The sequence below is a fragment of the Bos indicus x Bos taurus genome, chromosome 13, assembly GCF_003369695.1.
Source record: "Bos indicus x Bos taurus breed Angus x Brahman F1 hybrid chromosome 13, Bos_hybrid_MaternalHap_v2.0, whole genome shotgun sequence".
In the NCBI taxonomy this organism is placed as follows: domain Eukaryota; kingdom Metazoa; phylum Chordata; class Mammalia; order Artiodactyla; family Bovidae; genus Bos; species Bos indicus x Bos taurus.
In genome coordinates, this window is record NC_040088.1 from 73,470,148 (window position 1) to 73,491,534 (window position 21,387).

At 42.5% G+C, this 21,387-nt stretch overlaps 1 protein-coding gene across 1 annotated transcript in view; it reads left to right on the forward strand.

The window, feature by feature from the left end:
- The window catches only part of KIF16B (kinesin family member 16B), a 307,139-nt gene that overhangs the window by 245,924 nt on the left and 39,828 nt on the right, over positions 1-21,387 (forward strand). Inside the window, exon 24 of the mRNA XM_027560269.1 lies at positions 3,039-3,128. Coding sequence (XP_027416070.1) covers positions 3,039-3,128 — 90 coding nt within the window. The remainder of the gene's footprint in view (positions 1-3,038; positions 3,129-21,387) is intronic.

Below are 21,387 nucleotides of genomic sequence, written 5' to 3' on the forward strand. Positions count from 1 at the left end.
CCTTGAGGTCAGCAGAAGAACTTGAACTTGTGCCCTGAACGAGATTGTACTCCTTGAGAGGATGTCCTATTTGAGCAAAGAAATGGCTCCATCGAGCAGTTTTTAACAAGATAGCTTTGGCTGCTGTGTTGAGAAAGGCATGAAGGGCAGGGGGCAGTGGAGGTGATGAAGGCTCAAGGAGAAAGATGGAGTAAACTGTTTAGAAAACTCTCATCCGAGAGAGTGGGAGAGTGGATGGAGTTGGGAAATGTGTGTGACTAACTGGTGGGAGACATCCTGGCTGACTTCAGGATGGTGACTGTGACTGAAATAGGACCAGGCGGCCGTTTGGTGGTTTGTGTTCCCACAGCCCCATCCTGCTAGGCAGCTGCAGGCCAGGAGTAAACACAGTCGGGTTTAATCAAGGCTGTGGTTTAGCTTAGTTGAGGGAATTTCAAGAGCAGGACTAAGAGATTTGGGTTTGAATGTAAGGGGATGGTTTTAACGATTGCCCGTGGTTTTCCCGTTGGGTGAGGAAGGAACCAGGACAGAAGTCAAAGAACAGGAGGTCAGGGCATTGGAGGGATCATCTGTCATTGATTTAATTACCAAGATTCATGGCAGGAGTTCTGTAGCCTGGGAGCAGATGGCTGTGAGCAAAACCCAAGATGTTCAAGGAGCTGGGGACGCAAGTGAGGTGAATTGCCTGTGAGAAGGATGGGTTAACGGTAAGATCTGAAGGCATGGTCTTCACGTGGGGGCGTTCAGAGAGGGCAGAGGAGTAGGGGTGTAAAAGTTGGATGGAAGCACAAGAGCGTCCACCGACCTCCTGGGACGATGGGATGCGGAATGTGGGGACAACACAGTCCCTACTTGAGAGGGCTGCAGGGGGAGGGGTCCCCTGGTGACCAGTTAGAGGGAAGGTGAAGGGGATGTTCCTGAAAGAGGCTGGGGATGGGGGGACTTTGCAGATGATTGACTGTGAGTTGAAGAGGAACAGTGGAAGCACTCAGAGATCCAGGGAGCATTAGCATCTGAGGGAGGAGGGGCACCCAGGCTTCCTCCGCAACTTTCTGTAGATTCCAGAGTTCCAGGACAGAAGGGTCTCCCTGTGAGCATCCTGCGTCTTATGGCTCCCAGGTCACAGGTGTGGTTCCATTAATTCCTGGGCTTTCTTGGCAAGCAGGCAGTATCATGCCCACCTGGTCTGTGTGCAGCCAGGGTGGCGAATGGCTTTGCTCCTGCTCTAAGGAAGCCCTCCCCCAGCTTGCTGATTGTGCCCAGTGGGGCCTGTTGAGAAGAAAGAGCCGGAGAGAAGGCCCCCAGCTGAGCTCCCAGGGGCAGTATTTCCCAACTTTAGGTGACATTGGTACCATTTTTGCTAAATGCTTTTTTGTTAACATACTTATCTTTTTTCTTTCCCTTATTTAAATATCTTTTAAAAGGAAACAGGAAGAAAGCTGCCACAATTGAAGCTTTGTTGTAAATGATGAATCTAGAGCCAGATGATGAACGTTCTGAAACGTACATCCTTGTACAACCCCAGATCATCTCATTCGGCACTTGGGGGAAATGAGCGAACTCAAGGCTCGCCCCTCCTCCCGAGGGCTCTGCATGGGTGTCCTCCCCCTGCCGATCCCAGTGGTTTGCTGATCCCTGACGTCCCTGCTCACCCCCTGGAGTTTACATGTGGGCGAATCGGGCTGAATCGCCAGCCTGAGGAGAGTGTTCCTCTCAGGCATGGGGTGAGGTTTCTGGTTCAGGATTGTGGCCCCTGCAGAGGCCATCATGGCAAAGAGTGTGCAGTTAACACACCTGCGGGCAGAGGCTATCGGAGGGGCACGGGTCTAAAACGTGGGTCTTTTTCCAGGAGCAGCCGGAGGCTTCTAGGGGACTTACGGGTGGAGGTAGAATGATCAGATTCAAGTGTTAGAAAGCTCCCCTGTCAGTGGTACAGGGAAGGGATTGGAGGGGCAGCTGGGTGGGGACACTGTGGGAGGCTTGGCCAAGGCCACGTGGGACCTGGTGGTGCAGAGTGAGCCGGCGGTGGTGGCAAAGGGTGAGAAGGTAGAACCCCGAGGAAGGCGCGGGAACTGGGGCTTGTCTGACTGTGGTGTGTGGGGCAGCTGGACCAGCATCCGTCTGGCGTGGCTCGGTGGCTGGTAGTGACAGGCACTGAGATGAAGCAGAGTTCAGACCAGGGAGAATGGGTGGGCTTGTTTCAGACAAGCTGCCCTTGAAGTTGGTGTGCGACATCTAAAGAAGAGTTGTCTCCCAGCTGGGGACATGGGTCTGGAGCAGTGGTGTGAATGAGATGGGAACTGATGACTCAAGTGTGACCACAGAGGTTGGTGGTGTCTCCCAGCTTCTTCAGGTCCCTGTGACCTTGGTGTATGATTAATGGATGCCAGAGTGTCCACGGGACACATCATCCAGCAGGAACAGTAAGTTCCACTGCTGGTTAGAGGCTGGACTGAGAAGTCTTCCTCCAAAACAAAGCAGATTATAGTGTGGGTTTTGATGCTAATGATCACTGAGACGCAGACAGTTTTTTCTTTTTTCATTTTTCTCTTTGTCCTCCACTTTCTCCTCCTTTGCCCCACATCCCTTCCTTCTTTTCATCCCTTTCCTTTTCTTTGCTGCTGCTTCTCTCTTGTCCATGGTGGTGGCATCTGGAACCGACACCACATTTTATGTAAGAGTGTAAACGTTCTGTGTGGGCACAGCACTCTAAGAGAGAGGTTCCGCTGTGAGGTTTCCTCTCTGCGCCCCACGTGGAGAGTTGAGGGAACTTCTGATAAGCCCTGAAGAGGAGACTCTGTCATTCACTTTACAGGGGCACATGCTGCTCATAACAAGATTTGGGAAGCAGAGATGCATGCGTCAGCAGAGCACAGTTATTATTTATAAGGCTGATTTGTGTCGCTAGATTAATGTTTTCACTTCTGGAGAAATTTACATGCTAATCACTTTTTGATAATTTGTAAATTATTTTAAAGAAACTGAGTCGCCTTTTCCTCTAATTAACGCTGGTTTGTTTCGCTTTTCCCCGTGAATAGATCACTGTCCTGGATGAGACGTGGACCGTGTTCAGGCGTTACAGTCGTTTCCGGGAAATGCATAAAACACTGAAGCTGAAGCATGCAGAGGTGAGTTATGACATAGTTATTTTCAATTAAGAACATCTGTTTTCAAAAGTAAATGCCATTGGCTGCCCTGTCAGTGCCCCCTCCTTCCTCTTTGGGTATTAGCTTATGCGTGTCACCAAGTTTTCCTCCAGTCACTCATCTCTCAAAGACAGCTTTTTAATTTTTGTTCTCTGTTCCGTTTGTACTTTACACAATTCAGACATCTTTCTGAACACAAAATTTTGAGTGATAGTAAGGAACAGTAAGTCATTTCTATCCTTTTCATTAATTTTATGATGTATTTTAAATAAATATTTTGATCAATTTATAACTTCTCAACCATAAGTGAGACCTATTAAAATGAAATAGTAATACATTTTTCAGTATGAATTTGCCCCTGTTTCCTGTAAAAAAAAAAGACTGCATTAATGCTTAGACTTCCACATAATGAAGAGTAAAGTCATAAAAGTTAGTTTGCCATCACACATGCAGGGGAGATGGATAGTAAATACGGAATTATCTAGAAGCAAGGAGGCATTTCATGCATCTGATAAGATACCCAGAGTGTGTGGACACATTAGTAGTCATTTTGTTTAAATTTGGACAAAGACTGGTTTTTTAATACTTTTCAGCAAAGGAAGGTATTCCTAAAATGAATGTGTTTCTTCCAAGCGATACACATTATTCTTAACTTTTTGTTTATTTTTGCTCCAATTGAAGTAAGCCTGGTGTAGGCATTTGCTCTTCGGGAAGTTTGGATTCAACTGACTATAAACCAGTCATTAGTCATTGTCTTTCAGCCTGCGTTCCCTACGTATTCTTGCCTGGGGAACCCCAGGAACAGGATGAAAAGGCAAAATGATAGGGTACTGAAAGAGGAACTCCCCAGGTCAGTAGGTGCCCAGTATGCTACTGGAGATAGTGGAGAAATAACTCCAGAAAGAATGAAGGGATGGAGCCAAAGCAAAAAGAATACCCAGCTGTGGATGTGACTGGTGATAGAAGCAAGGTCCAATGCTGTAAAGAGCAATGTTGCATAGGAACCTGGAATGTCAGGTCCATGAATCAAGGCAAATTGGAAGTGGTCAAACAAGAGATGGCAAGAGTGAATGTCGACATTCTAGGAATCAGCGAACTGAAATGGGTGAATTTAACTCAGATGACCATTATATCTACTATTGCGGGCAGGAATCCCTCAAAAGAAATGGAGGAGCCATCATGGTCAACAAAAGAGTCCAAAATGCAGTACTTGGATGCAATCTCAAAAACGACAGAATGATCTCTGTTCGTTTCCAAGGCAAACCATTCACTATCACAGTAATCCAAGTCTATGCCCCAATCAGTAACGCTGAAGAAGGTGAAGTTGAATGGTTCTATGAAGACCTCCAAGACCTTTTAGAACTAACACCCAAAAAAGATGTCCTTTTCATTCTAGGGGACTGGAATGCAAAAGTAGGAAGTCAAGACACATGGAGTAACAGGCAAATTTGGCCTTGGAGTACAGAATGAAGAGGGGCAAAAGCTAATACGGTTTTGCCAAGAAAATGCACTGATCATAACAAACACCCTCTTCCAACAACACAAGAAAAGACTCTACACATGGACATCACCAGATGGTCAACACCAAAATCAGATTGATTATATTCTTTGCAGCCGAAGATGGAGAAGCTCTATACAGTCAGCAAAAACAAGACCAGGAGCTGACTGTGGCTCAGACCATGAACTCCTTATTGCCAAATTCAGACTTAAATTGAAGAAAGTAGGGAAAACCACTAGACCATTCAGGTATGACCTAAATCAAATCCCTTATGATTATACAGTGGAAGTAAGAAATAGATTTAAGGGCCTAGATCTGATAGATAGAGTGCCTGATGAACTGTGGAATGAGGTTCATGACATTGTACAGGAGACAGGGATCAAGACCATCCCCATGGAAAAGAAATGCAAAAAAGCAAAATGGCTGTCTGGGGAGGCCTTACAAATAGCTGTGAAAAGAAGAGAAGCGAAAAGCAAAGGAGAAAAAGAAAGATATAAACATCTGAATGCAGAGTTCCAAAGAATACCAAGAAGAGATAAGACAGCCTTCTTCAGCAATTGATGCAAAGAAATAGAGGAAAACAACAGAATGGGAAAGACTAGAGATCTCTTCAAAAAAATCAGAGATACTAAAGGAACATTTCATGCAAAGATGGGCTCGATAAAGGACAGAAATGGTATGGACCTAACAGAAGCAGGAGATATTAAGAAGAGATGGCAAGAATACACAGAAGAACTGTACAAAAAAGATCTTCACAACCCAGATAATCACGATGGTGTGATCACTGACCTAGAGCCAGACATCCTGGAATGTGAAGTCAAGTGGGCCTTAGAAAGCACCACTACTAACAAAGCTAGTGGAGGTGATGGAATTCCAGTTGAGCTATTCCAAATCCTGAAAGATGATGCTGTGAAAGTGCTGCAGTCAATATGCCAGCAAATTTGGAAAACTCAGCCGTGGCCACAGGACTGGAAAAGGTCAGTTTTCATTCCAATCCCAAAGAAAGGCAATGCCAAAGAATGCTCAAACTACCGCACAATTGCACTCATCTCACACGCTAGTAAAGGAATGCTCAAAATTCTCCAAGCCAGGCTTCAGCAATATGTGAACCGTGAACTTCCTGATGTTCAAGCTGGTTTTAGAAAAGCAGAGGAACCAGAGATCAAATTGCCAACATCTGCTGGATCATTGAAAAAGCAAGAGAGTTCCAGAAAAACATCTGTTTCTGCTTTATTGACTATGCCAAAGCCTTTGACTGTGTGGATCACAAGAAACTGTGGAAAATTCTGAAAGAGATGGAATACCAGACCACCTGACCTGCCTCTTGAGAAATTTGTATGCAGGTCAGGAAGCAACAGTTAGAACTGGACATGGAACAACAGACTGGTTCCAAATAGGAAAAGGAGTACGTCAAGGCTGTATATTGTCACCCTGCTTATTAAACTTCTATGCAGAGTACATCATGAGAAACGCTGGACTGGAGGAAGCACAAGCTGAAATCAAGATTGCCGGGAGAAATATCAATAACCTCAGATATGCAGATGACACCACCCTTATGGCAGAAAGTGAAGAGGAACTAAAAAGCCTCTTGATAAAAGTGAAAGTGGAGAGGGAAAAAGTTGGCTTAAAGCTCAACATTCAGAAAATGAAGATCATGGCATCTGGTCCCATCACTTCATGGAAAATAGATGAGGAAACAGTGTCAGACTTTATTTTTCTGGGCTTCAAAATCACTGCAGATGGTGACTGCAATGAAATTAAAAGACACTTACTCCTTGGAAGGAAAGTTATGACCAACCCTGATAGCATATTCAAAAGCAGAGACATTACTTTGCCAACAAGGGTCGTCTAGTCAAGGCTATAGTTTTTCCTGTGGTCATGTATGGATGTGAGAGTTGGACTGTGAAGAAGGCTGAACACTGAAGAATTGATGCTTTTGAACTGTGGTGTTGGAGAAGACTCTTGAGAGTCCCTTGGACTGCAAGGAGATCCAACCAGTCCATCCTAAAGGAGATCAGCCCTGGGATTTCTTTGGAAGGAATGATGCCAAAGCTGAAACTCCAGTACTTTGGCCACCTGATGCGAAGAGTTGACTCACTGGAAAAGACTCTGATGCTGGGAGGGATTGGGGGCAGGAGGAGAAGGGGACGACAGAGGATGAGATGGCTGGATGGCATCACTGACTCAATGGACGTGAGTCTGAGTGAACTCCGAGAGTTGGTGATGGACAGGGAGGCCTGGCATGCTGCGATTCATGGGGTTGCAAAGAAGTCGGACACGACTGAGCCACTGATCTGATCTGATCTGATCTTCCCTAAGTATGGCTTTTTAGCCCTATTTTTATAGTTTCTTATGATATTCCAAAAACAATTTAATCATACATGTGTCCCTAATTTGTTTCATGTTAATTACATACTATTTTCTCCATGGCTACTAACTCTGTCTTATCTGATACACAACATAAAGAAGAATTCCTTTTTGTAAATAAAGTGATTCCTTGATGTACGGTAGAATCTTGGGTCCAGGAAAAATTGAGTTATGTCTGAAATTCTGTTGTTAAGTCATTATCATAATAGTATTCAGTTAAAAATTGAAGAGACTTCAGGTATGAATTTTAGCTCAGTATTCCCAAGAGGCTTCAGTTCCGAAAGTAACTACATCAAAGTTGTTATTAAGTTTGTTTCTACAATTTGCTCTTCCTATCCCAAGTTAATTTTGACAATAAGAAGAAGTAATTGTGTACATATTAAATGTACAGAACAACTGGTTTTTGCAATGAGCTTTGCAGCTCATTAACTAGTTTATGGTAAGTTACTCTATCAATACTTTAATAATGTATTGATTTTTGTGTTAGCTTACTAAATTCCCACAGTGGTAGTAGATGGAGAAGCAATTTACTTGAAACAAAAGGATACAAACTTTACCAGGAATATATATGTGAATGTGAGTGTGTGTGTGTGTGTGTGTACCTTCATTCCATTATTTATTTCACATCAGTTCTTTCAGTGCCATTAGTTCAATGTCATTCTACATAGGCACATTTTTGTAAATTCTCGTAATATAAGTAGCAGACAAGAACCAGAATGTCTTCTCTTCTGCATCTTAAATTTATATCAGGCAGGCTTGACGATAAACCAGGAAAATGTAATAATAACTGACACTTTAAAAATATGCATGCTGTGTTGCAGTTACCACTTGAAGTGAGGTACAGGCATTCTAAGAGAAATATCAGTAAACTGTGAGGGGCAGAAGTAGTATAAGCACGTTTTAGGGTTGCTTTCTAATAAAATGGCATTATAGTTGAGATTTGAGGTGAGCGATATTTAAACAAATTTGCAGAGAAATAATAGACAGCTCTAACCAATGCAGTCCATTGGAGAAGGGAATGGCAAACCACTTCAGTATTCTTGCCTTGAGAACCCAATGAACAGTATGAAAAGGCAGAATGATAGGATTCTGAAAGAGGAACTCCCCAGGTCAGTAGGTGCCGAATATGCTACTGGAGATCAGTGGAGAAATATCTCCAGAAAGAAGGAAGGGATGATGCCAAAGCAAAATCAACAGCTGGTTGTGGATGTGACTGGTGATACAACCAAGGTCCGATGCTGTAAAGAGCAATATTGCATAGGAACCCGGAATGTCAGGTCCATGAATCAAGGCAAATTGGAAGTGGTCAAACAGGAGATGGCAAGAGTGAACGTCGACATTCTAGGAATCAGCGAACTAAAATGGACTGGAAGGGGTGAATTTAGCTCAGATGACTATTTTATCTGCTACTGTGGGCAGGAATCCCTTAGAAGAAATGGAGTAGCCAAAATAGTCAACAAACGAGTCCAAATTGCAGTACTTGGATGCAGTCTCAAAAATGACAGAATGATCTCTGTTTCCAAGGCAAACCATTCAATATCACAGTAATCCAAGTCTATGCCCCAACCAGTAATGCTGAAGAAGCTGAAGTTGAATGGTTCTATGAAGACCTCCAAGACCTTTTAGAACTAACACCCAAAAAAGATGTCCTTTTCATTCTAGGGGACTGGAATGCAAAAGTAGGAAGTCAGGAAACACCTGGAGTAACAGGCAAATTTGGCCTTGGAGTACAGAATGAAGAGGGGCAAAAGCTAATAGAGTTTTGCCAAGATAACGCACTGGTCATAGCAAACACCCACTTCCAACAACACAAGAGAAGACTCTACACATGGACATCACCAGATGGTCAACACCGAAATCAGATTGATTATATTCATTGCAGCCAAAGATGGAGAAGCTCTATACAGTCAGCAAAAACAAGACCGGGAGCTGACTATGCCTCAGATCATGAATTCCATATTGCCAAATTCAGACTGAAATTGAAGAAAGTAGGGAAAATCACTAAACCATTCAGGTATGACCTAATCAAATCCCTTATGATTATACAGTGGAAGTGAGAAATAGATTTAAGGGATTAGATCTGATAGAGTGCCTGATGAACTACAGACAGAAGTTCGTGATACTGTACAGCAGATAGGGATCAAGACCATCCCCAGGAAAAAGAAATGGAAAAAGGCAAAATGGCTGTCTAAGGAGGCCTTACAAATAGCTGTGTAAAGAAGAGAAGTGAATGGCAAAGGAGAAAAGGAAAGATATACCCACTCGAAAGCAGAATTCCAAAGAATAGCAAGGAGAGATAAGAAAACCTTCCTCGGTGATCAATGCAAAGAAATAGAGGAAAACAATAGAATGGGAAAGACTAGAGATCTTTTGAAGAAAATCAGAGATACCAAGGGAACATTTCATGCAAAGATGGGCTCAATAAAGGACAGAAATCCTATGGACCTGATAGAAGGAGAAGATATTAAGAAGAGGTGGCAAGAATACACAGAAGAACTGTACAAAAAAGATCTTCATGACCCAGATAATCACGATGGTGTGGTCACTCACCTAGAGCCAGACATCCTGGAATGTGAAGTTAAGTGGGCTTTAGGAAGCATCACTACTAACAAAGCTAGTGGAGGTGATGAAATTCCAGTTGAGCTATTCCAAATCCTGAAAGATGATGCTGTGAAAGTGCTGCCCTCAATATGCCAGCAAATTTGGAAAACTCAGCAGTGGCCAGAGGACTGGAAAAGGTCAGTTTTCATTCCAATCCCAAAGAAAGGCAATGCCAAAGAATGCTCAAACTACCACACAGTTGCACTCATCTCACACGCTAGTAAAGCAGTACTCAAAATTCTCCAAGCTAGTCTTCAGCAGTACGTGAACCATGAACTTGCAGATGTTCAAGCTGGATTTAGAAAAGGAAGAGGAACCAGAGATCAAATTGCCAACATCTGCTGGATTGTGGAAAAAGCAAGAGAGTTCCAGAAAAACATCTATTTCTGCTTTATTGACTATGCAAAACCTTGTGTGGATCACAAGAAACTGTGGAAAATTCTGAAAGAGATGGGAATACCAGACCACCTGACCTGCCTCTTGAGAAACCCGTATGCAGGTCAGGAAGCAACAGTTAGCACTGGACATGAAACAACAGACTGGTTCCAAATAGGAAAAGGAGTACGTCAAGGCTGTATATTGTCACCCTGCTTATTTAACTTCTATGCAGAGTACATCATGAAAAACGCTGGGCTGGAAGAAGCACAAGCTGGAATCAAGATTGCGGGGAGAAATATCAATAACCTCAGGTATGCAGATGACCCCACCCTAATGGCAGAAAGTGTAGAAGAACAAAAGAGCCTCTTGATGAAAGTGAAAGAGGAGAGTGAAAAAATTGGCTTAAAGCTCAACATTCAGAAAATGAAGATCATGGCATCTGGTCCCATCACTTCATGGGAAATAGATAGGGAAACAGTGAGAGACTTTATTTTTTGGGCTCCAAAATCACTGCAGATGATGATTGCAGCCATGAAATTAAAAGATGCTTACTCCTTGGAAGGAAAGTTATGACCAACCTAGACAGCATATTCAAAAGCAGAGACATTACTTTGCCAACAAAGGTCCATCTAGTCAAGGCTATGGTTTTCCCAGTAGTCGTGTATGGACGTGAGAGTTGGACTATAAAGAAAGCTGAGCGCTGTTGAACTGTGGTGTTGGAGAAGACTCTTGAGAGGCCCCTGGACTTCGAGGAGATTGAACCAGTCCATCCTAAAGATCAGTCCTGGTGGTTCATTGGAAGGACTGATGCTGAAGCTGAAACTCCAATACTTTGGCCACCTGATGCGAAGAGCTGACTCAAAAGACCCTGATGCTGGGAAAGATTGAAGGCAGGAGGAGAAGGGGATGACAGAGGATGAGATGGTTGGTTGGCATCACCGACTCACTGCACATGAGTTTGGTTAGGCTCCGGGAGTTGGTGATGGACAGGGAGGCCTAGCGTGCTGTTGTTCATGGGGTCACAAAGAGTAGGACATGACTGAGCGACTCAGCTGACTGAATCAATGTTTAAAGAATAGATCAGTCTTATGGACTCTGTGGGAGAGGGAGGGGGTGGGGAGATTTGGGAGAATGGCATTGAAACATGTATAATATCATGTATGAAACGAGTTGCCAGTCCAGGTTCGATGCACGATACTGGATGCTTGGAGCTGCTGCACTGGGACGACCCAGAGGGATGGTATGGGGAGGGAGGAGGGAGGAGGGTTCAGGATGGGGAACACAGGTATACCTGTGGCAGATTCATTTCGATATTTGGCAAAACTAATACAATATTGTAAAGTTTAAAGATAAAATAAAATTTAAAAAAAAATAATAAAATTTTAGGGCAGGCACAAGCAATCTTTAAAGATATAGTAGAAGACAACTCACCTGAGGTAAAAAATAAGTTAACTGGTGAACTGAAGCTGTTGACTGGGACCAGGCAAAATTAATGAACAGAGATGATCCCATGTGCAAAATTATTTTCAGATGAAGAAGAGTGTATTACATAGATGCTGAAAAATTTAAGTGGCTTTCAAATGAAAAAAAAAAATGGAGGCGGCTTCCTCTTTCATCCGGTCGTAAGTCTGTGTGGAGCAGCCCTGCACTGCGCATACAGTTGTGATGGACACAGCCACACCCATCCTCTCATGAATAGAGAAAATGAGCAATAAACAGACGAATGAAACCCAGGAAATAAGAGGATGGTAAATAGTGGTTAAATGCCATGGGGAAATACAACAAAGCACTGTGATAGTGTGAGCTGGCCGGTGGGCTGCTGTAGATGGCTTGGTGAGAAAGGTGATATCTGAAGAGTGAGACTGAGCTGAGATCTCGGTGCCGGAAAGAAACGGAGGCATGAAGATCTGGAGGAGAGCTCATTTGAAGGTGAGAGAACAGCAAGTGCAAAGGCCTTGGGGAGGGACCAAGCTCAACGTGTTTCCAGAATTAAAAGACCCGTAAAAAGGGGCAAGTGTGGTAGAGAGGAGGCTGAGACCCAGTGGTGCCATGGGAAACCCATTACACTGGGTGCCGTAAAGGAGGGTGTGAATATCGAAGCCCAGCTGGAATTTCCATTCTGTTAATAGGCGTCCTTTCCCAGAAGCCCATTTCCTGATGGTGGACTCCCGATGTAAATAACGAAGACTGGAAGTTGCTTTTCCATGCTGAGTCTAGCTCCATGACATCAGTTTTTTCCTTATGAGGACAAAAAACAGTTTATGAAAGAGAAACTGCAGACAGTATGCTTGAATTTGAAAGAGAAGAGAGAATGTGAGTAGTGGTTGAAATCACGTAGTGAGATCTTAAAACAACACCGCCTGGAGAAAGGGAAGCCGAGCTAATCACAAACCCCGTGGGACTGCACCAGAACCAAGGAGCTTTTCTGTGGCCTCGGCTCTGATGGCCATCTCACCATTCACTGAGTGCATCCTGCCTAGCTGTGCTCTGCCTCTGACATTTGTGGTCTCTGGTGGAAGTGAGAGCTTGCCTCTTGTGACACAGCCTGTGAGCAGAAGCCCAGGCAGTTCAACTCTGTTTCCTATTTCTAACCAAACAACAATATCCGAACAGAAATGAGGAGAAGCATCATCTCTAACACAGTAGCGTGTCATTCTGGATCACAGTCGATCTTGTTTTGCTGAGAGGACAGCATTGTCCATTTAAGATATTCAAGATTTTCTTGAATATCAAGATGAATATCAGCTTTTTTTTTTTTTTCATAAAGTTGACATTTCTTTTGTGTAGCCTTACTTGCCGAGTGTTTGTTGGGACTTGAGATCAAGAATCTGTGCATTAGGTGTTCGTCCATTATAGTCGCTCTTATTGCTGTTCGTATGACCTCCCTCCCTATATCTAATGTGAGTCTTCTTGACGTCGTCAGCTGCCTCCAAATGGTCTGTATGCCATGCTTCGCCCCGGGTGACCCAGGAACGATGTAAGACAGAGATCACTGCTTGCCCGCAGGGCCCAGGGGGAGCCTGGCAGCAGGGAACACCACAGTCCACATGGCTGTCTAAGCGCTGCTCTCTCTGCCCATCTCTCCCAGGATATATCCTGGGATATTTAGGTGGCAAGAGAAGAGACCCATGTGGGGAGGCCTGAAGAACCAGTCTGCTGTATAGAATCCTAGGCAATAAGAGAGCCACTTTCTCTGGGAACAACTCCATGGGCAGAATGTCTAGAATCTGCATGCGGGACATGCTGAATTTTAAGAGTCACCTCACTCCGAGAAGCCTTAAGTTCTGGCTTCCTCCCAAATAGCTGTGGCTTCCCTAGCTCACAAATAGTTTATCTACTTGTTAAGCGATGAATCATTTTCCCACGAGCGGTGGTGCCTGGTGACAGAGTTGGCGTGTCACCTGATCAGGTTCCAAGAATCCACTTGATGGCCCTTCAGTCAGTTTCCAGATTTTTGCCGTTGTGACGACCACCCTGTACATTCTGGAAAATACCTACAAGTGCTGACTGTCTCTGGGAAGAACTCTCGTAATTGTTCACCTGTCCTTAAGGACTCAGTTTATGAAAAAGCAAGATTAGGAAAGAGCACACAGAAACGGGGTGGACTGAGACCCCTGAGGGCCTTCACCCCGATTAGTGAGAGGGTTTTAAGAATTCCTTACACATCATTCAGTTAAGTCTTCTAGTCTCCCTGTTAATTCACTTTCATTTGCTTAATTATTTACTGTAATGTCTCCTTAAGGAGAATGATGTCAACTGAAGGGCCCCTAAGGGATGTTCTGTATACACTTGGGTGATGAACCAATTAAAACAGGCAGGGGTTGTTGGTTATTAGGTGTAACATATGTCTGTGAAGAAAATAGAAGGAACCTAGGGGTATTTACACGCAAAGCGGAGTTGTGAATTGAAAGGATGAGAAGTCAGTGGATTCCCTGAAACTCTGGGGCGTGGGGATTGTGGGCAGGGAAAAAGCAAAAATCACAGAAAAATTTAATCCATTATTTTTTATGGTGACAAATTTCAGAATAGAAAAAGAAAACTGAATTATTTGTCCTGAATAATACTGAAGATGAACAGGTTGCCTGCAGGTGACCGGGCTTGTATGTAAGCGTTACGCTCAGTCTGTTTCCAAATTCACTTGTGTGTGGGGGCTGAGCGCTCACTGGGTGGAGGTGCTGTATTATTCAAGGGTTTTAAAATTGTTGTTTTATTTTTACTTATTTATGTTCTGTCATCTTAGCATTTTCCTCCGGATCCTAAGGAGCTTTGCCTTCTGTTTTGAGTTAGTTTGTCCCCTTGATGCACTGATGTGTATTGTGCAAGATAACGCTCCTCCTGGCTTCCCTTCTCCGTGCCCCTTCATTGACCTCGTATGGAATCATCATCAGATTAAACCCTGTGTTTTCAGAGTCCACATCTATAAAATGATCATGCCACAGCTAGTTTGTAAAAGATTCTGAGAGCCTCAGATGAAATACGTTATTGAAAGTAACTACAAAGAATCGTGCAGTGTCTGCCAGAGAGCACGCCTTTGAAATTTGGTCATGCAAATCACTGCCGCAGTGCTCTTTATCTATATGAGGACTGTGCATTTTCCACTCTATTAAAATCAGTATAACCCTTTTAAATACCAGTGAAGTTATGTGCTCGGAAACAGAGCCCCATTAAATGTCCTCTTCTCTTTATGGATGAGGCAGAGTTTACTATTGATGTCTAATGTCTGTGAAGTTTACTTGTGGGTCCAGGTCATAGTCTGAGAGTCCATCAAGACAAAAGCGTAGCTCATCCAGAAGCTGAAAAGACTATTTTAAAAGCTCATTCCCTTTCAACCATTAGAATGAATGATGAAGACCTCGTGTCCCATCCTGTTCCCCACTTTGGTTGAGTGGTCTGATGGGCGCTGAGTGTATTTAATGAGGTATGGGACACGGGGCTAGAAGGTCAGAGGGTCACTGAGAGAGCTGCTCCTTTTAGGAGGTCCAGAGATGCAAAGGACTTCATTTTAGTACGTTTAACAAGGAGTCCTCCTGAGTGCTAGAGCCTAATGGAGCCCTTATGCCTCTAGAGAAGCATCTCGCGGTGAAAGCAGTTAAGCGTTGGAATCGATTGTTGAGGGCTCTTTTATAATCTTGGCTAATAGTGATTCTGAAGCAGGTTTGTGTTCTGCCCAGAGGCAAGAGGATGAACCATGAAAATAGGATATTTTAAGTATTAAAATGTACAATCAAAATAAATGCTAAGGGGAAGTTTAAGGCCCACGTGTGGTGAGTTACTAAGTTACTGGGAACAGGCGTGCCTGTCTGCATCGTAACTGAGTTATCACAGTGAGTCTTCAGAGTCCCCTAGTGTCAGACAGGATCAGTATGCATCAGTCACGTTCCTAGGGGGCCTCCTTTCTCCCTGATGCGGAGCTGAGGGAGAAAAGCATTTTCAGAGCCTTCGAGTAGAACATGAAAGATTGCTGTGTTAGAGCAACTGTTCAGTTTCACTTCTGGCAGTCTCTGGGTGCCCAGTAAATATCACTGGGAGAAGAAAACGATTAGGCAGGAGCTTATGTCATTTGTATATGGACTTTCAGTTTGTACTGATAGAACCATTTCTCACCTTCTTTATTTCCCAAATAATTTCCCCAAAGCAGCACCAAAAAAGGGAAAGAAAAGAAACCAGCTATTGGCTTTATATTTGTCTTAGACAGCTATCTACCATCCATCACTGAAATGCATTCTAAACAGTTTTACAACCAGCATTCCAAATTTAATATAAAAATTGCAAATCTACTCACCACCCAAATTGTAAAGCTACCAACCATAGCCACAGGGAGCATTCGGTAAGCCTTAGATAAATTCAGCTGCATCAAGCACTCAGCCTCCTTGAATTTTTAAATAGCAAACAGCTATATAGGCAAAAAATAGAATGCTGCCAGCTCCCTGATCTGGTACGTTATCAGAGGCCCAGGTATCTCACTGTATGGCTTGTATTACACCATTCTATCGGCCTGATAGATAATCTGTATTTAAATCACTGCTTTCAAAAGTGGGTTGGGGAGAGAAAGACATCAATTAGCTAAGAAGCTTTTCCAAGATACGTGAATGCAGGCCCCAAGCTAGGAGATTCTGATTCAGTAATCTGACATGGGATCTGAGGGTGTGTGTAGTTAGGGGAAAAAATAGCCCCAGATGATGCTCTTTGAGTCACTGGTTAAGGTGCTGTCTGTCATTTCTTTCGTATCCACCATAGGAGCATTATTGACTTTTCATTATTATAGTCATTGTTATAGATCACCAAATCTAAAAGCTGATTTCCAGTGACAAATAATCTTGTCAAAATTAATGACAAGCAAATTTAAACCTAGACAGTGAAAACAGGTTGATAGCCTCTTGGAGCACCAAAGACTATGAAACACAGATTCATACTAGGCTTTCCTATCCAGCAAGGAGACTTCTGTAACTGGGTCGGAACCATTTGCACATTATGAAACATACGTACTCCAGGGGGCCTTAAAGATTGGGTAGTCCAGTTTTCATTTTAGAAATGAGATATCAAATCCCCAGAGAGAGTTTTGTTTGGAGTCACCTCAAGACTTGGGGCCCAGGCAAGGTTTATGTCTTCTAACTCCTAGGCCTTCTTCTTGGCCCAGAGTCTCCATGACCATGTTCACTCAAGAAGGGGGAGTTTGCAGAGCGCTTCAGACAAGACCAGAAAGAAGAAGGTCTCTTAACCTATGAAGATCTGTTACATAGCGAGACCCCCATGGATGAAAACTAGAAATGGGGTCCCTTCTACCAAATGTCATGGCAATGACAGGTTTCTGTCACGTTCTCAGTCCCTGAAAGGGACGAATTAGTATCACAGTAACAGATGGAAAATACAAGCATTTGAGTTAATTCAACTGCATAATTCTTCTTTAAAATGCAATATGAAATACTCATAGATCTGAAATGTTTCTCACTTTGCAAAATTGTTGCAACATGCATGAATGTCCTCAAATCTGTCTTACCTGGCTCATACCTAAGTAAAATTGATATTGGCTTTGGGAAGGGTAGGATTTTAAATTACAGTCTTTCTACCAAATATAACAAAGTCAGTGCATTCATAAGTACGTTTCTTTTTTTTTTTTTGCATTTTTTTTTTGCACATTGCATGTGCAATGTGGCATGCAGGATCTTAGTTCCCCAACCAGGGATCGAACCCTGTGCCCTCTCCAGAGTGGAAGCATAGAGTCTTAACCGCTGGACTGCCAGGGAAGTCCTAGTACATTCCCAGCTGTAGTTTTATACCTAGAATCTCACCAAGTTTCTGTTCTTCAGTGATGGTAGGACAGCAGCTTCTGATGGTGGAATGTCCTAATTATAATTGCTGGCTGTTCCATGTGGACCACCAGCAAAAGATTCTGCCTTGTTCATTGGGCAGATCCTTAAGAGAACCTAGAATATGCCGGGCTCTGAGCTACGCACTTAGCATGTGCTCATAAATATTGTGGTTCTCTCGTGTTACCATGTGCTGTGCTGTGCTTAGTTGCTCAGTCAATGTCCAACTCTTTGTGACCCCCATGGACTGTAGCCCGCCAGGCTCCTCTGTCTGCGGGGATTCGCCAGGCAAGAATACTGGAGTGGGTTGCCATGCTCTCCTCCAGGGGATCCTCCCAACCCAGGGATCAAACCCAGGTCTCCCACATTGCAGGTGGATTCTTTACCATCTGAGCCACCAGGGAAGTCCAAGAATACTGGTAAGCTATCTCTTCTCCAGGGGCTCTTCCCAACCCAGGAATCAAACTGAGAGCTCCTGCATTGCAGGTGGATTCTTTACCAGCTGAGCTACCAGGGAGCTACCAGGTACCCTCATGTTACCATATCAGAGGTCTAAAGGAAGCTCATTGCTCCTTTGATTATCTAACTTGTCCTGAAGAGTGGCCACTTCATGCCTCTAATAAGTCAAACTTGGGGGAGAATTGCGTATTTGTTTGTGAGTATATTTCTCAGTGACAGCTGTTCTTATAAGGCCTTGGGAGCTGCTATTAATTTTGAGTAGTCAGAAACGCTTCCCTCTTGTCAGCTGTGAGAATTATGGTAGCTCTTTGATGAGTTTTCATTATTTGCATTTCTCAAAAGCTGGAGAAGCTGACATTTACAGCCATAAACCTGCAGTGTGTGGGTGTTTCAGATGCTGCCAGTTGTCCTGTAGTTTACATCTATCGGCAAGAGTTGGGTTAAAGCTGATTTGACCGTATAGTTTTGCTGTGTAGAATTTTTCCTTGAGTTTTTTTTTTTTTTTTTTTTTTTGGCCATGCCATGTGGCATGTATGGTCTTAGTTCTTCCACCAGGGGTGGAACCCATTCCCCCTGCATTGAAAGTGTGGAGTCTTAACCACTAGACCACCAGGGAAGTCCCATTTCTCTCTAATATTTAAAAAAAACTGGGTACTGTTTAGGTAGCCACATGCTACAGAAGTAAAGAAAATGTCTAGTAAATGAGGAATGACAGTAAAGTACACTTTTATTAGGTGGTAACAAAAGTCAAATGTTTTCCTTTCATTAGTCAGGATTCCATACTTTATTAGTTGTTGTTCTGTTTTCCTTCAGTGATTTATAACCCAGTTTTAGCTGCTTAATTGTTATAAAACCATAAAAGATAGGTGAGGTTTTTTTATTGCTGACTTTAATTTCTTTTCCATATAAAGGCTGCCATTATTTATATCCAAAGAAACAACGATGCCATTTATCAAAACCTGTGCTGTCTGTCACCTGCAAGACCACCTGGCTAACCTAGAGTGAACTTGGCCAAGAGAGAAAGGCTTCTAATAAAAACAGACTTTTCCATTGCTTTTAATTTGTCTTTTTGATGGCAGCAGCCTGGCCGACCTATCTTATTATAATGTAATAAACATTGAAGTCAGAATTTGAGCAAGATGGCTCTTAGAAGACATTAGGCTCTGTCAGTTCACTGGGAATAAAAAGGGAAAAGCCAACTTGTAGATGAAAATTTCACGCTGAGATCATTTAGAAATATTACAAAGCAGCAGAGAATGCTGACTCTAATACACATAGCTGGCCAACTTGATGAATAAATGGATACTCTGTTTTCATTTTCTCAAAACTGAGATTCACAAATAATTATATAAATGGGCAATGCTAGTATTATAAGGAACCACTGTCTTTTCTTACTCTGTTCATGATTCTTCCCATAGAGTTATTGTTCAGCCTAAAACTTACGGGCTTGCTTCTCAATTATGCAAAATAAAAGTTGATAACTTGGATTTTTAGACTCCACAGTCAGAGAAAAAGAGCAAGACAGATTTCACTGAAAACCAGTAGGCTTCAAAATTATCGATTTCATTTTTTAATGGCTTTTGTTTCAATACATTTATCTTTAGAATAATGTTTTATTTACTGAATTGCAGAATGAGCTTGCCATTATGTTTCTCTTAGGTCAAAGAAATGTGCTATTTTAATCCTCATTTGTTTCCTATGTTTTACTCTGTATAATTAGATTTCACAGTATGCAATGTAGGTAATAGGGCTGTTGCTCAGTTTCCTTCCAGTGTTTTCTAGACCTGTTGTGTCTCTCACAAATATCCACTATATTTGACCTCAATCATCATTTTTAACTTTAACGTACAATTTTCCCATAAGAGCTCAAACGTCTGCATCATTTCCCACTCCTGCTCTAAGGATAATGACTATAGCAGGAAGTGATACCATTTTAAAGGTTCTCTCATGAATACTGCATTCCCGTTTGTTTCTATCCTTTTTCAATTCTACAACCTCTTGAACGGTAACATTTCATTATTATATTGGTCTATTTTCCCATACACATGTTCACCTTATTTAAAATAAGAATGCTATGAAGATTTTACAGGAAGTAAGGTACACTCCTCAAAAGTAATATAGCCCAGTTAAGTATCTCCATGGTATGTAAAAGTGCTTCTCGTAACTCGGCGTGGAGAGGTTTTAATCATTAGTACCTGAGATACAGGATTTCAGAGCTCAAAAATGAAATATCTCAGTTCAATTCCTTCATCTTAACAGACGATGAAACTAAGAACTAGAGACATTATAGAAGCAGCTCTTTGCTGAGCTGAGACTTGAAATCTGATTGCCCTAAATCTCAGGTTATTAAAGGAAAAAGGCATACAATGTTAATTTAACCGTTCCATTAAATATATACAGAGAAGAATCACTTTTTACTGTTCCTCTAAAGATGATGCATGCTCATTTATAAGAGCTTCACATAATACAAGAAGAGAGCAACAGATTACTCAAAATCATTCTCTAAATATAATTAATATTGCAGTTTAATGAACATTATTTAAAGTACTAAAATGGATAGGGACAGGTAAAGAGACAAATATGTAGACTGATACAAAGAAATTGAGGTGAGAAGAAAAAGAATAGGAAGAATGAATAAAATTGTAACATCAGGCTCATTCTGTATATGCTATTTTTAAATGGAAACATTAAATTTATTTTACTTGAATTTAACAAAGGGAAAGAAAATCAATTAAAACTGATGAAATTTCTGAGCTTCAAATTAAATTTTTCTCTGCCATACCCTCTAAAATAATATGTGTTTTTAAGAAAAAACAGCATGTCAGGCTTCCCTGTCCGTCACTGTCTCCCGGAGTTTGTTCAAATTCATGTCCTTTGTGTCAGTGATGCTATCTAACTATGTCATCCTCTGCCATCCTCTGCTCCTTTTTCTTTCAGTCTTTTCAAGCACTGGGGTTTTTTCCAACGAATTGGCTCTTCTCGGCAGGTGGTCAAAGTATGGGCGCTTCAGCTTCAGTCCTTCCAATGAATATTCAGGATGATTTCCTTTAGGATGGACTGGTTTGATCTCCTTGCACTCCAAGGGACTCTCAAGAGTCTTCTCCAGCACCACAATTTTAAAGTATCGATTCTTTGGCACTTAGCCTTCTTTATGGTCCAGCTCTCACATCCATACATGACTACTGGAAAAACCATAGCTTTGGCCATATGGACCTTCACTGGCAAAGCGACGTCTCTGCTTTTTGACATGCTGTCTAGGTTTGGCATAGCTTTCCTTCCAAGGAGCAAGCGTCTTTTAATTTCATGGCTGCAGTCACCATCTGCAGTGATTTTGAAACCCAAGAAAATAAAATCTGTCGCTGCTTTCACTTTTCTCCCTTCTGTTTGCCATGAAGTGGTGGGACCAGATGCCATGATCTTAGTTTTCAGAATGTTGAGTTTTAAGCCAACACTCCCTTCTTTCACCCTTATCAAGAGGCTCTTTGGTTCCTCTTAGCTTTCTGTCATTAGAGTGGTATCATCTGCATATCTGAGGTTGTTGATATTTCTTCCAGCAGTCTTGATTCCAGCTTGTGATTCTTCCAGCCCGGCATTTCCCATGATGTACTCTGCAAAGAAGAGAAGCGAAAAG